Source organism: Leishmania mexicana, chromosome 34 (assembly GCF_000234665.1).
Source record: "Leishmania mexicana MHOM/GT/2001/U1103 complete genome, chromosome 34".
NCBI classification, from domain to species: domain Eukaryota; phylum Euglenozoa; class Kinetoplastea; order Trypanosomatida; family Trypanosomatidae; genus Leishmania; species Leishmania mexicana.
In genome coordinates this window covers 516,084-531,083 of record NC_018338.1, presented here as the reverse complement: position 1 = coordinate 531,083, position 15,000 = coordinate 516,084, and the positions used below count along the sequence as shown (strand labels likewise).

Here is a 15,000-nt window from a genome sequence, read left to right as displayed (position 1 = left end):
CACATATACTCCAGCACACACGCATGCTCTCAGCTGGAAGACGATTGTCTCTCAACGACTCCCCGTGCATCCAAAAACTCGCCCTCCCCTCCCCCCTCGCCGCCACCATCGTGATGGCACGGCAGCAAACATTCTCGAGGGTGTATGGCCACGGAAAGGGAAAACCTCACTCACTCACAAGCGCGCATCGCCACAACTTTTTTTTCCTCGTTTTCTCAGACACGTTGGTGTAGTTGCCTTTTGTTTCCCTGCTTCTCTTCGCTGTGTGTATGGGTGAATTCAAAGACTGCCTTACAGGGAAGGTTCGAGCGCCCAGTCCGCCGGAAAGGCCTGATATGTCGAATTTTGCACTGCCTCTTGCACAGACGCAGCCTATCCCTCTGTCACATACTTTGACCTTGTGTGTGTGAGTGCTGCACTTCGCTTTTGATGCCTACATAGGGACGTTCCTTTTTTTCTTTTTTACTCTTGTTGCTTCTCAAGGTCCACACTCTGCCATTCAACATGAGTCCGACTCCACGCTACCCGGCCCCGTCGCCTCCAACTCCACCAAATCACCCGCCTCCCACCCACCCACCCCCGGCAGGTCGCCTCGCCGCCGCTCCCGCCATGCCAGTGTTGCCACGTGGTGCGTCCCTCGCGGGGGGGCGCACAGGTTACTCGCACCTGTAGGCGCGGCGAGGGGCCAGCTGCGATACGCCTAGGTCGCGCTGACGCTTCGAGCATCACGCGGATAGTGCAAAAGTGTCCACTGCCGCAGGTCGCTCCGACGCAACGCCATTCAGGATCTGACTGCCGACATCAGCAGCAATGCACCGCGTTGACCTTCCCACGTTGCAGGTACCTGACCTTTTCACCACCACAGGCTGTTCAGCATTGGCAGGCATATGGGGGAGGCTGCTTGGCGTTCCGCACAAACACAGAGTGGAGGGTGTGCTGGACCCAGAGATGCACCGCGCAGTGTGAAGCATCTCCCGTCATCAGGTTGTTTGGGGCGGCTCAGGTAGCGAAAGACGGAGGTGGTCTACCCCCCCCCTTTTTCTTCTTGGTGTTCTCTCACACATGCATACGTCGTGCCCAGTGAGCCGCGGCGACAAGACGGCGCCAAAAGCCTTATGCACCATACAGCGGCAGCAGAGAGACACAGAGGGAGGGAGGGTGGTGGTCAGAGACGCAGGCAGTCAAGCGCCCTGAAGCAAAGGCGACGAAAAACGAAGTGGAAGGAGAAAAAGGGAGACGCCGTCATCAGAGGTGAAGAAACGACGCACACACACATATATATATATATACATATATATGTGTGTATATAAAAAGGGGGAGGGTGGCAGCCCGAGAATACAACAACGGCAAAAGGAAACGCAGGGAAACGGCAACCGAGAAAGGCATGAGGCCACCAGCGGCGACTTCCCTCCCTTTCCAAGAGGAAAAAAAAGAGGCGAACAAGAAAAGAGGACCACACAGAACATGATTGGAGTGAGTGGACTCACTGGTTGATGGGCTGTGCGGCGCTGCTGCTTGTTGGTCGAAGGGGAAGGAGGGAAGGGCAGAGGGAGACGGTGAAACGCACACGTTTATTGGAGGAGGAGGGCGGTTGGGGGAGGGGGGGGCGAGCTCAGCAAGGAGAGAAAAGAGAGAATAAGCTCTGAAGCGAGTGTGTGGGAGGGGGAGATAGCAAGAACAGGGAGGCACGTATGGGCGAAGGCGGGGAGGGGAGCAGGCCAACAAAAGGGTAGGACGACGGATAGCTTGCCGCACTCCTCTCCCCCTCCCTCCCACTCCCCAGCAATACCCTTACCACCGTGCTGCTGTAAAACACTGTCTGTCTCTTCCTCGTGTAGCAGGTGATTAGACGTGGCCCTCGAGTTTGAACTCCTTCACAAACGGCTCCAACTGCTCGTTGTATGTCAACTGCACCAAGTCATCGCGGTCCATGAGGTTCAGCGTCATACGCAGAAGGTCCCACATGTTGCGTGTTGCCATGATGGAGCCCTCGCCGCTGGGCTTCGTGCCGCCCTGCTGCGACGCGATCGCCTTGACAATTTGACGAGCGGCCATGTCGTACTGCGACATGTTGCTGTACGCCACTGCCATGTTGTACATGGCCCGTACATAGCCTGGGTTGATGTCCAGAGCGCGATTGTACGCCTCCAGTGCCTGGTCAGGGTGGCCGCCGTTCGCCAGGGTGGCGCCGAGCTTGTTCCACATCTTTGGGTCATCGGGGTTCAGCGCGACCGCCTTGCGGAAGCACTCGGCGGCCTCGTCGAACTCATGTGCCACGTTGTGCAGCACGCCGAGATTCGTGAAAAGCTGGGAGTCGCTCGGATTCATCTCGATGGCAGCTTCGTAGAGGGTGCGGGCCTCCCGCATGCGGGAGGGGTCGGCAAAGAAGAACGTTTCCTGCACGTCGAGCTCCGCGTCAGGCGGGATAGAGACGGAGGCGAGCTGCTCATACTCGGGATGATTTACGAGCCACGCCTTCAGCGAGTCCATGGCGGCGTCGGCGTTGCGCTCGTTCGTGTGCGACACGCTCAGCGCGGCGTGAACGTCGAGGTTGCAGGGGTTCAGTTTGCGGGCATTGTTTAGCGCGATGATGGCCAGCCCATCCTTCTCGTTCTCCGCCTGCGTCGTTCCGAGAATCTGCCATGCCTTCTCATTACTGCTGTCCTTGTGGCAAACGGCCTCGAAAGCGAGAGCGGCCTCGGCAAGGTTGCCGAGCTGGAGCATCTCCATCCCCTCATCGAACGGAAAGTCGTGGAACATGTACGGGTTGTTTGGCTCGAAGGGGTAGTCGGTGCTGTTCGTCGCCTTCTGCAGGCGCCCCTGCATCTCCGCATACTCCTGCGCCCAGTCTTCGACGTCGTTCTCGGCCATATCCATCTCCTTGACGTACGCGTCCGGGTCCCCGTTCTCCGGAGACGTCATCGCGCTCGCCAGTGGAGGCGGCTGGAAGACGCTCTCCGGCATGTTCAGCCCCTCCATCTCGGCCCAGTGACGAAGGTACTCCGCATCCTCTGGCACCCCCACCTCGGGGCCGGGGCCCTGCACCAGCTCGCCCTTCTCCTCGTCGATCAGAACCTCCTTATTCTTGACCTGGTCCATGAACTTGTAGAATTCGCTATCCTTTATGCGCTCCTCCACTGTCTTGTCCTCCATCCCTGGTGCACTGAAGGTCTGCACCTGCGAGTAGTCGGTGCTCCATTGTTGCTGGCTGAGCTGGTCCGCCCACGCCGAGTCCTGCGCCGCTGGTGCGAGGTTGACAAGGGGCGGCTGCTGCTGCTTGGGTTGCAGTGCGGACAGGTTGGACAACGGCTGATACTGCGTGCGTGGCATCATCATACCAAAACCCATGTTAGCCGCCACCATCCCCTGGCTCATCATAGCGGCATTCATCATGGATGCTTGCTGCTGCTGCGCCATAAACTGCTGCTGCGGCGGCCCAGCCATGCCAAGCATTTGTCCACTCTGCGCAACAGTAGCTTGCTGTTGCTGCTGCTGCGAGTTCTGAAATGCCTGCTCCATCTCGTGCTGCTGCCGCATCGCTTGCATCGCCTGCTGCTGCTGAAAATTTTGTGCCCACTGAGCCGTCATCATGGGGTTGGCGCCTGCCACCTGCGCGCTCATCATCAGAGTATCCTGCTCCGACATGGCGCCGCTCATGGGCACGCCACCATGCATCATCATGGCATCCTTCGAGAACTGCTGCCCCAGCTGCATTCCGGTGTTGCAGTCCATTGTGGCCGTTTGTTTTGTGTTGAGGGAAAGCGAGCAATATGGGTAGAGATAGCGTTAGTTGCGCACTGACTTAGGTGCGTCGAGAACGGAGCGAGCTTCGCAGATACGCCGAGGAGCTACGCACGTAGGGGTGGGTGCGTAGTCTTGTGACGGTTTGGCTCCGGCGTATGTGCGTGTGTGCGCGGGGAGACTGTGCGCGTGCGTATGTGTGTACAAGCACGACGACGATGCTTGAGGAGGGGGGCGGGTATTTGTGCCATCATCAGGACAGCGATTCGGTAAAGTCGAGGTGAGAAAACAAGGCGGGATACAAGGATGAGGATGTTAATGTAGATCATGGTGTTGCGAGAGAGTAGCGTTAGCCTTGTGAGAGCGCCGCGACGAAGAGCGAGGAAGGCAAGCCGAGCGACGGAGGTTGTGCTGCCGCACTCGCCACGCTCTGCCAACAGTAGCACATAGGCACGCCGTCGCTCAAAAGCAGGTCAGACGCGGTTGACCGATCAGCGGTGCACATGACCGTCACACGGCTTGCAACAGCATCCCCTCTTTTAAAAAAGAAAGCGACAGAGAAAAGGGCTCGCGGGTGTGCGCGCGAGCCCAGTGGTCAGATGCCGGTGTTCGGCGTAGCTGAAGAAAAGGCAGAGGCAGAGGCAGCACCGAGAGAAGCGCACCACTTCGTCGTTGCCAAGCCTTTTCGTTTCCTTCCTCTGCCTTCGCCTTCCGTCCTCTGGGTGCTTCGTCATGCTGCTGCTGTGATCATTCAGCCTTTACGCCACTGTTAAAGAGCACACAACAAGGGGAGGTGGGGAGACTAATATAAGGAACGGAAGAGGTATGCGAACCATTCACACAAAAAGACGACGACATACACGCCCGTGGCACAGGCGGGCAACGGCAACCCGTAGAGAACCGCGACCGAAGAAAACGCACACAAGCGCTCGAGAAAACCACCACCAGCAACGGAGGGAGGGGGGAAGAAACGGCGCAGTCATAGAGAGATGCACATAGACACATACACATAGACAGACCACACGAGCAAACAATAAATAAACACCTGAGACGAAAGACCACACGCGCTCTCGCCCCCGGGCAACGCAAAGCGCCTCCACACTTTCATCTTCCGTCCCATTCGTGGTTGTTTCGATGGGGGCGCAACTCCGCTGTGACAGTTCTTTCGCTGGTGCCCATGTAATCAGGGCTGGCGAACATTTGGGGTAACTTTTTTTTCTTGCAGGGGGAGGGGCCAAGAGCAAGACAAAGGCGAGGAGAGAGAGACACCACACGTAGGAGGAAACGGCCAACTGAGCTGGGAGACAACGAAGCGAAAAGCAGGAGAGGAGCGGAAAAGGGAGACGAAAAAAAAAAGGCGGCGGCGTGTAGAGAAAGCTCCAACAAAATACAAATCACGTAGCGAGCGCGCAAAAGAGAAAAAGTCAGAGACTTCCAGGTGCATGTACCCCCCCCCCTCCCTCCTCCCCACGCGTCTCGCACAAGTCCTTCGCTCCTCTCCAACACCTCCACCCTCGGCCTACAATCTCTCCCACTACGCACGACCCGCGAACCCCACGCTTCTCACCATTACATATATAACCGACCCATTCAAGCACCCGCAAGCGCAACAACATGCGCACATGCACCCCCGCATCCATGTCTAGCCTTGCCTATTCGTCATTAGGAGAGTGGCCTAGTACTCCCGGCTATGTGTGTCCGCCAGCTCCTTGAACCACTGCAACGCCTCCTCGAGTGACTTGTTACCCAGTCTCCTCTCCCCGCGCGCGCGGATGTTGACGCCGGTCGCGTCCTGCTCCTGCTGACCCACGACAAGGATGAAGTTGTAGCGCGCCTTCTCCGCGTTGCGGATCTTCTTGTCCAGCGTGGCGGCACCGTTGTCGACGTCCGCGTGGAAGCCGGCATCGTGCATCGTGTCGCGCACCTGCTGTGAATACTCGTAGTTGGAGGCCGAAACAGGCACCACCATCACTTGGCGGGGGCTCAGCCAGAACGGCCAGTCGCCGCCAAAGTGCTCGCACAGAATGGCGATCGAGCGCTCCAAGGAACCGAGAATGGCGCGGTGGATCATGACGGGGCGGGCCTGGTTGGCGTCCAGCTCGAGGTCGATGCCAAGGTCACGCACAGCAGCCTCGTACGTGCCGGGCTTCGGTTTGCTCTCGCCCTCTGCCACGGCCGGCGACGACGCGGTCGAGGCAGGGTCGGCATGCCTCCGCTTCTCCGTTGGGCCCACCGTCGCCTCGTCCTTCTCTGCGGTGGGAAGGGTGTACTTCAGGCCAAAGCGACTCGGCAGGTTGAAGTCCAACTGGATCGTGGCGCACTGGTGGCGGCGGCGCAGCGCGTCCTCGACCACGATGTCGATCTTGGGGCCGTAGAAGGCGCCATCGCCAGCGTTCTCGATCCAGCCCTCGCTGCCGTTGGTTGGGCCCTTCCACGCGTTCGGGTCCTCGCTGCGCTCCGCCTTCTTCATGAGCATCTTCATCTTCTTGACCGAGTCCGGCTTGCCGTCGTAGTGAAAGCGCTGGTCCGGGTGCAGCGGATCGGGCAGTTCCTCCGGAATGCCGCAGAACCGGTTGAGCGCGGTGCGCAGATACGACTCGGACTGGTCCCAGAGCGCGTCGGAGCCGAGCTTGTTCGCGGGGCGGGTGGAGTGGTAAAAATAGAACTTGAAGCCCAGCACGCCGTAAACGTCACTGAGGAACTGCATCTGGCCCTCCATCTCATCTGTGATCTGGTCCATGCGGCAGAAGATGTGTGCATCGTCCTGCTGGAAGCGGCGCACGCGGGTCAGCCCCGTCAAGGCGCCGCTCAGCTCGTTCCGGTGCAGCACGCCAAAGTCGGCGTAGCGAATCGGCAGCTCCTTGTACGAGTGCGGCTGCGACGCGAACATGATGCAGTGGCCCGGGCAGTTCATCGGCTTCAGACCAAAGTCCTCCTTTTCGCACTTGGTGCAGAACATGTTGTCGGCGTACTTCTCCCAGTGGCCCGACACCATCCAAAGTTTGGAGGAGTACATGTTCGGCGAGATGACCTCCTGGAAGCCGCAGCAGCGATACTTCTTGCGCAGGAACTCTACGAGGGTGTTGTAGATGCGAGCGCCGTGCGGCAGCCAGAAGGCGCTACCAGGCGAGACCTCGTGGAAGTTGAAGAGGTTCTGTTGGCGGCCAATCACGCGGTGGTCACGCTTCGCAGCCTCCTCCTGGATCATCTTCCACTCCGTCAGCATGGGGTTCTTCGGAAACGAAATGCCGTACACGCGCTGCAGCACCTCGTTCTCGGCCTTGCCCTCAAAGTAAGAGGAAGAGTTCTTGGTCACAGCAAAGGCCTTGACGCGGCCCGTGTCCGGGAGGTGGGGACCACGGCACGGGTCAATCAGCATACCGCACCGGTACACGGTGCACGAGCCCCCGTCCGGCACCTTGCTTGCCAGGATCTTGCTCTTGAACTCCGTGTAGCCGAAGAGCCTCAGGGCGTCCTCCTTCGACACTTCGAGACGCTGGTATGGCATCTTCTGCTTCACCAGCTCCTGCATGGCTGACTCGATCGCCTTGTAGTCGGACTCCGACACCGGGCGATTAGTGAGGCCCTCGTAAAAGAAGCCGCCCTCCTCCAGCGCCGGGCCGACGGAGAGCTTCGTGTCGAAGATGCGCTCGAGCGCGTAGCCGAGCACGTGCGAGGAGCTGTGCCAGAACACCTCACGTGCATCCTTGTCGTCCCAGTCCAGCAGCTCCAGTTGGCAGTCCGCCTCGAACGGCCGCGTCAAGTCCCACAGGGCCTCGTTCACGCGGGCCACAATGACCTTGTCTGGCAGCGAGTTGGACAGGCGCCTTGCGATGTCCCGCGGGCAGGTAACCCAGCTCTCGGCGTCCATCACCTTCCCATCCGGTAGGCTCACCTTGATCGGGGCCTTCATCGACTCATAGCGGTTCTGCTGCTGCTGCCATAGCTTCTCGAAGATTTCGACGCGTTGCCGCCAGAAGTCTGGCTCCGCCAGGGTGGCCAAGTTCACGGTCGCCTCCGTCGCCTTCTTGCCAGACATGGTGGCTGAGGTCGAGTTGCACGCAACAGACGAAGAGGAAAAGAAGCTGCGATGCGAGACGCAGAGGGAGCCGCAGCGGAAGCACTCAGCTGCGGAGCTAAGCAGACCGCTAGGGATACTCGCACACGCAGACGGGGGAGCACGGTACGAGAATAGCAAGCGAGAACCACGTCCAAAGCACGTCGCAGATGGCGAGCTGAAGACGCGGAGCTGAGAGAGCGAGGCCGTTTTTTTTTTCGCTTGGGTCAAGACTGCTGAGACACGTACGCGTACGCAAAGGCACAGCACATCACAGAGCTGCCGCTGCTGACTTTTCTCTCGCTTTCTTTCTCGGCTTGCCTCTTGTCTATTGAGGGGGCGCACACACGCACACGCACGCGCACGACGACAACAGCCGTAGAGGTGGGTGATTGCGTTAACTTGGCCACGAACCAATCAGGATTAAAGTTCCAACCAACCACGAGAGAAAAGAACGCACACACACACGCACAAAAGAGAGGGAGAAAAAAGCGGATGAGGGCAGCACGTCGGAGGTGAAGAGAGCGCGTTATGGGGCGTGCGTGTAGGCGGGCAGGTAGTCCCTAATTTGCTTCGATTCTGGTTAGTTCGTTGGCTTGTGTGGCTGTTGAAAACGGGGAGGGGGTGAGGGGGGAAGTGAGGGGTGGCGCTACATGCGGGGGCCGAGGACGTACGTTTGCCGTGCGTCAGGATGCGCGCATGTGATGTGTGTGCACACGTCGAGATGCACGAGGAGCGCGAGAGTGAAAAAGAACGATGGAGAGGACAAGCGTGAGAGAGGGGCAGGGAGAGAGAGCACCTCGCATGGCGTTGGGGTAGCCAACTCGCGTGAGCACTGTCTTCATCGGGGGCTGCTCCACCTCGAAGCGCCTCTTCTTTTCCTCCTTTCACTCTGCAAGAGAAGGATGGGAGAAGGGTGTGAAAAGAAATAGAAAAGACCAACAAGCAAGCGTGAGCAGACATGTGTCCATTCGCATGGCCTCTCCTTCGACCATGCGCCTCTACGCAGCGACAGGATTGTGTTGTGCCTTGTGTTGTTGATCGCTTGGTTTACTGCGCCTTTTACAGCGAAAAGATGAGCACGTTTGTACCGCACACAATACGCGCACAAGCGGATCTGCTCACGCTGCGGTAACTTGCGCGAAAGTCCCCATGGGCGCCACTCCAGAGAAACCGAGATTGCGAGACCAGAGCAGAGACAGCTCGAGCGAACGGCAAAGATGAACAGAGAGCCGATATAGGCAGGAGGAATAGTGTCGCACGGATGAGGCAGCTCCTACAGGCTGCCATGTGCTGTCTCCTTCCCCCGATCGCTTCAGCACCACCTGCTCCAGCTTGCTCGCTGCTACACGTCCCGACGCCTCTTAAGCTTCTTCGTGGGGTCGAGCTCGGACTTTTTCGCCGAATGCGCCTTCGGCTTCGTGTAAGACTTAGCTGCAACACTACGACATGTACCGCCGCGAACACATGAAGCTCCACTGTCTGTAGCGACGGATGGGTTTGACGCATCGCCTTGTGCACCGGTGCCGCTGTCGCTGGCCGCCTCCACTTTCTCGCGAGGGCGCCGCTTCGCCTTCCGCTGCTGCTCCGCCTGTATCACCATCCGCCGATATGCCTCGTTCATCGACCGCTCTGCTCTGCGCGCCTCCACCTCGGCCGCACGCCGAGCACGCCGCTTCCCCTCCGCCTCCTCCAACAGCGAGTCCCACGTGAACCCGTCCATGAAGCGCACTGTCCACAGCTGACCGTAGCACCGACGCTGCCGCTTCACGTCGATCGGCTGACCATTCATGCACTGAGCCGCATGTTGCGCATCGCTAGCAGAGGTGAACTCCATCCAGCCCTCCTTGTACTGCAACGGGAGAAGCGGTCCGCCCGGGCGGCGCGCCTTCTTCGGGAAGGGAATGAACTTCATGCGACGAATTTCCCCGTAACGATTGAAGTGCAGTCGAATCTCCTGCGGTCGCATGTCGCGCGGGATGGTATTAAAGTAGAGCACGCCGCGCTGCGACGGCGGAGCGTAGCGCTCCTCTAAAAGGCTCATCCCTCGCCCTCCTGCGTCGCTCCTCCCCGTGTCCACGTGTGGGTGACGACGTAGACGACTAGAGAAGACAGAAAGGCGAAAAAGGGAAGACAGTCTTGTCTACGGTGGTGTGGGGCGAGGGCGGCGGAATGAGGATGAGAAGAGCGCGAGGCGTCCGTTCTTCTCTCTCACTCCCCTCAATGTGCGCACGTGAGTGCGCGACTGGGTTCGTGTATGTGGGTATGTATATATGTGTGTTTCTTGCGTGTGTACGCCCGTGAATGGATCACGCAGGGAGTACGGAGATACGTGGAGGATGTAACGCAGCAGCGAAACGGACAATAGGAGGGGGAGGAGGAAGGGGGGGGGCAGAAAATGGGCAAGCGAAAGCGAGTGGGCAGATGAGCGCCAGTGTCCGTGAGGCAGCGTCCACGCCGTCCATCCTTTCCAACAAGAAGTAGTCGCGTGAGTTGAACGCGATTGAAAGAAGGGAAAGAGCTGGGAGACCGCCGCAGAGAAAAGCAAAGCACAACCTCAAGCAGCCCAGCCACACGCACCTAAACACACAGCTGGGCATCCGTGCATGTGGCGCTGTTCACTTCTAAAATAAGCTCAGACAAGTGAAGCCATCAACGCATTCATTAACTCAGCGGTATACCTTTTCTTCTTCTGCACCTTTCTACACCCCACCTTACATGTTGGCCTATGAGTGTGCGTCTTGTAGGCACTGCAGCTTGTTCGCACATTGCTGCACCGCCTCGAGTAGCTCCTGCACAGCCTCTTTGGATCGTTTCTTGGTAAAGCGGGAGTACTTTGCATGCCGGGCGCACTTGGGGCAACCATGTTTCCTTTTTTTTTATCATTGCCTGTGCGTCCGCATCGCAAGATGTTTCGGTATTATCTGTTGATTCTCCGGTAGAAGGAATGGGTGTGAGCTTGGAAAAAGGGGATGGGCAGTGTGGGTGCACGTGCACACGTTCCTCTTCGGCTGTTCCGTACACGCCTCTCTTCTCCCGTAGCCATTCCGCACCCATCACACGGGTGGGGGAAGCAAGAGGCCGGCCAGACCGTCCACATGAGCAAGCGCGAAGCGAACGCGTTGGGGAACAGAAGCAGCGACAAACCCGTGATCATCAACAGAAAAGGGCCATAGAAAAACAAAAGGGGGGAAGAAGAAGGAGGGCGGAGAAAAGCGGAGACAAACAAAGTGAGGGTGACGGCACGGTCGGTGACAACTGCCACACGCAGCAATGACTAGCAACTAAACAAGGGCAGAAAAAGAAAAGACGGCGCTCAACGTTGGGCATTGCACAAAGCCAACGGAGGCAACTCCGACTTGGGACGAAGAAACCAATAAGAGTCATTGCTGGTAGGCGCATACACACACACACGCACACACGCACACACGCAGGACGAAGAACGAATTGGGGAACACATCGTAAGCCAGTAAATAAAATAAAATAAACATGTTCATGCTCTCCCACGCAGCGAACAAACGTCTTTGTGTGCGTGCTTTCATATAATGCCCCCTTTCGTGGAGGAGGAAAGACGAATGCAAGAGCCCGTCGTGCGACGCGCTCCCATCAATCCGCAGCAGCTTGCAAACTCGCAGACACAGAGAGAGAAGGAAAGCGAAGAGAGGAAAGGAGAGGGGGGAGACCAACCACGCATATGCGCACGAACAAGAGCCACGAACACGCACCCACCGGAGTCGGCTTCTTGGCATCGCACAGTCACCGTGCACGTCACCGCCAGCTACTGGTGGTCATTCTTGCTCTTCCTCTGTCCCTTTTCTCTTCGCCTCGCTGAACACGCGCGCAACATCCCCATTCAGCGCACCCGTTTCACGGTCCCTTTTGTGCTCCTCCCGCACTCTTCGCCGGTCTGCAGTCAGTTCACAGGCTAGGTGCGCAACGAGAAACGGTGTGTGCGTGTGCGTGTGTGTGTGTGTGTGAGAAAATAAAATCAGCAGCGAACACACGAGCAAGAGGGGAGAGGCAAAACAAAACAAAAGAAAAACAGACAAAGGGCGAGAGGGAGAAAGAAACGGCAAAGCGGTCACAAGGACGCGCATGCCCAAGAGAGGGAGAGGGAGAGATGACGACGTTGGAAGGGAGAGAACCAGGTAACAGAATGAGAAGGTCAGAAGAGTCCCCGACACACGTGGAGAGCGAGAGGCAGCCGCCGTAGTCATGTTCGACACGTCGAGGGATCGGTGAGGCCACAGGTCTATCAAATAGGTCACCTCTTTCGTATGTCGCCCGCGCGCAAACACGCTGATGCGCGCACCCACAATGAAAAGAAGCGGAAGGCGAACGCATATACGTGAGCGCGCTCCCTGGCTGTGCCCTCTTTGGCGCCTCGTCCCCCTCCCTCCCCGTCCGCACGCTGGGCACAGAAGTTCAGCTAGCATGTGTACTCGTTAGGCAAGCTGTGTAAGCTAGCCGGCGACGGCGGCTCCGAACTCTTGTATTTGTTCGGCTTGCAGGAATGCGGGCGCGAGCGTGGCACCTGGGGTATCGCCGTGTTTGGCACGCTCGATGACTCCAGGCACGACTTCACAATGTCATCAGACGACTTCGTGCGCAGTTTAGCCGGAGGCGCGGGAAGCAGATGGGAAGGCAGGTGTGAAAAGTTGGAAGCATCTGCCCAGCGGACTCCGCCGCTGGGGCCTGCTGATGCTGATGCCGGAGTGCTGCTACCACTTTCACTGGGACTGTGTGTCGTCTGATTGCGCTTCATGCGCTTGTTCAGCTCCCCGCTGAGCAACTCGCCAAGCTGGAGGTGTGCCACAGGTGAGGGGGTGATGTCGTCGTAATGCACTGGGGAAAGGTAGGCGAGAAACAGCGACACACCTTCATACGTGGTAAAAGTCTGCGCCATGCTGGTCTCCCTCGCAGCCTCGTCGCTGCGAATCGTGCGCGTGCGCCCTAGCTGGTCGTGCTGGAACACAATGTGCCAGCGCTCCTGGTCGCTCGTGATGACGTGGATGTTAACCCGAAAGCAACGGGCGGCAGCGTTGAGGCATAGCTCATCACCCCAGGTTCCCTGCTCCTTCATCGTTGTCAGGTACTTCTTCCACTCCGCCGCGCCGTCGAAGAGGATGGCGTAGTCTTCTGGGTGCTCGCTCATGTACGCGGTAGCGAGAGAGCGGACGAGGTAATGCAGCCGTGGCTGCCCAAAGAGCTGGTTCGCCAGAGCACTGAAGAGGCAGTTGCCGTCCGTCTTCTGCAGGTTTCGGGAAATGTTCAACTGGTTCAGGCGGGAAAGCAGCCGTTTTTCATTGTTTGCGATTTGCTTCTGCCGCTCCAGCTCCTCCAGCGTATGGGCGTCGTTAACACCGAAGACAATTTGGTCGTCGGCTTTCGCCTCGGCAGCACCGCCTGCTGCAGCCCGTGAGTCACCGCGGTTGTGGTCATGATCCTTGTTGCCGCCCTTGCGCCGCTGCGCCGCACTCTGCTGCCTCGCCACCATACCCACATACTTGGTCTCTTGGTCGATCTTTGCCTGACCAACCAAGATGTCACCCGGGGTGTTGTAGGCGCCGCAGGTGGGACAGTAGCGCAAGCCATCCTCGCCACGCGCCATGTGGTGCAGTGCCGTGCACTGCGAGCATGCCCAGTAGCGCGGCTGGCGGCACGACGTGCAGCGGTCACCGTCGAGGGTGTTGAGCCCGCCGCACTCGCGGCAGTTCCAGATGCAATGAGGCTCGCCGGTCTTGCACCTGCTGGCGGGGTTCTCCTCGGGCGACGAGGTGCTTATCATGCCGAGGGAGCAGCGAGCCTTGCAGACGGGGCAGGTGACCTCGCCCGGATTAACGAACCCGCACGCCTCGCACTCGCGCGCGACGGCCGCGTTCAGGAAGGTACACAGGGGACAATTCCAAAAGGATTTGAAGCTCTTCGTGAAGCTGGCGGCACCACCGCTGTGAGGGCGCTGCGTCGCCGACAGTAGGCGCCTCTCCTCCTCCTCTCGCCGCAGCCGCATCATGGACGAGCTCATCACGAACGATGCCTGTTGTGGCTCAATTACCTCGCCGTACATGCTGGCGAGTAACTCCTCAGTTGGAGACGACATGGACACTGCTCTCTCATTCTCAATGCTGCCAATCAGCTTCAAGAATCTCGCGTCACTCGCGCGCCTGGCAGGTGTGTTGATGATGGGGAGAAGCAGCGACAAGTACGACGCCCGGAAGCAAGTAAAGCAGAGGTGGATACCTCCTTGTAAACGGAAGCGCAAGGGACTTGTTCGGTTGCAGAGCCAACACAGTCGCGGTGCCGCAGACTTGAGCTGCCTATCCCCAGTAGTGCCCGGTCCTTCAACATCTTTGCCGCTAGTTCCGGCAGCCGAAGCTGCAGACGATGACGACGCGTCAATACCGCCCGCGCTGAGCCGCTCCCGCTCAATCTTCCTGTTCAAGAGATTATCTAGGTACTCCATCCACGCACTGCTGCTGCTGCTCGGGGTAGGCGGGTGAGTGGGTTGTGTACACGTACACAGTGCAGAAAAGGAACGAAGCAGTAGCAAAGAAGAACGGCGCGGCGGAGATACACCACCGGATCGCTGCTGCTACGTGCCTCTACGACGGGTGCCGGGCTACGAAAACAGCCTCACAGAACAGCAGCGAAAGTGGAGAGAAGAGATATCGCAACAGGGCAGGTAGAGAAAAAAAGGCGTTTTTTTTTTGGTGGAACGCCACCGCACAGAGACCGACACACCTCAGCCACAACGCAGTAAAAGCAAGCACACAAAAGCCAAATTGCAGTGATGCCGCAACACCTGCACACACACGCATACGTTGAAGATGCGCAGACAACCACGCAAAAGTCTCACCCCGTGGAGCTGCACAAGCGAGAGAGAGAGATCGTGAGAGAGGAAAGGGAGGGAAGGGGGGATGCGGAAAAGAGAAGCACGCGGGAAACAAACAAAAAAAAGAGAGACCGGATGAGGGAGCGTTGGCGATGACTGATGTACTGCCCCTCGCTCAGGCACTGGAAATCGATCGTGGTGGGTGAGGTGAGAGAGTCCGTGACCACCTTTCACCTTTCTCTTCTTTGTCTACTTCTGTTCCCTTCCTTTGAGAGTTCGTGCTCCGTGAGAAGCCAACTGAACAAACGGCGGCGCTGTCGTGATGCAGAGACGGTTGTCACGGGCGCCCTTCTTCTTCCTGTCGTTGACT

At 58.4% G+C, this 15,000-nt stretch overlaps 4 protein-coding genes across 4 annotated transcripts; all 4 read right to left on the bottom strand.

Annotated features, from left to right (window-relative positions):
• Window positions 1–1,845: 1,845 nt before the first annotated feature.
• LMXM_34_1420 (putative peroxisome targeting signal 1 receptor) lies at window positions 1,846–3,732 on the bottom strand (the record flags this gene model as incomplete). The annotated part of the gene is made up of 1 exon (XM_003879089.1): window positions 1,846–3,732. One exon carries the CDS (start codon window positions 3,730–3,732, stop codon window positions 1,846–1,848), a length of 1,887 nt encoding a protein of 628 aa, XP_003879138.1.
• A 1,684-nt stretch (window positions 3,733–5,416) lies between these two features.
• Window positions 5,417–7,780, bottom strand: LMXM_34_1410 (putative threonyl-tRNA synthetase; the record flags this gene model as incomplete). Its single annotated transcript, XM_003879088.1, has 1 exon — window positions 5,417–7,780. The coding sequence occupies one exon, from the start codon at window positions 7,778–7,780 to the stop codon at window positions 5,417–5,419; it is 2,364 nt and encodes a 787-aa protein (XP_003879137.1).
• A 1,363-nt stretch (window positions 7,781–9,143) lies between these two features.
• On the bottom strand, window positions 9,144–9,842 carry LMXM_34_1400 (conserved hypothetical protein; the record flags this gene model as incomplete). The annotated part of the gene is made up of 1 exon (XM_003879087.1): window positions 9,144–9,842. One exon carries the CDS (start codon window positions 9,840–9,842, stop codon window positions 9,144–9,146), a length of 699 nt encoding a protein of 232 aa, XP_003879136.1.
• A 2,385-nt stretch (window positions 9,843–12,227) lies between these two features.
• LMXM_34_1390 (conserved hypothetical protein) lies at window positions 12,228–14,261 on the bottom strand (the record flags this gene model as incomplete). The annotated part of the gene is made up of 1 exon (XM_003879086.1): window positions 12,228–14,261. The coding sequence occupies one exon, from the start codon at window positions 14,259–14,261 to the stop codon at window positions 12,228–12,230; it is 2,034 nt and encodes a 677-aa protein (XP_003879135.1).
• Between the last annotated feature and the right edge of the window lie 739 nt (window positions 14,262–15,000).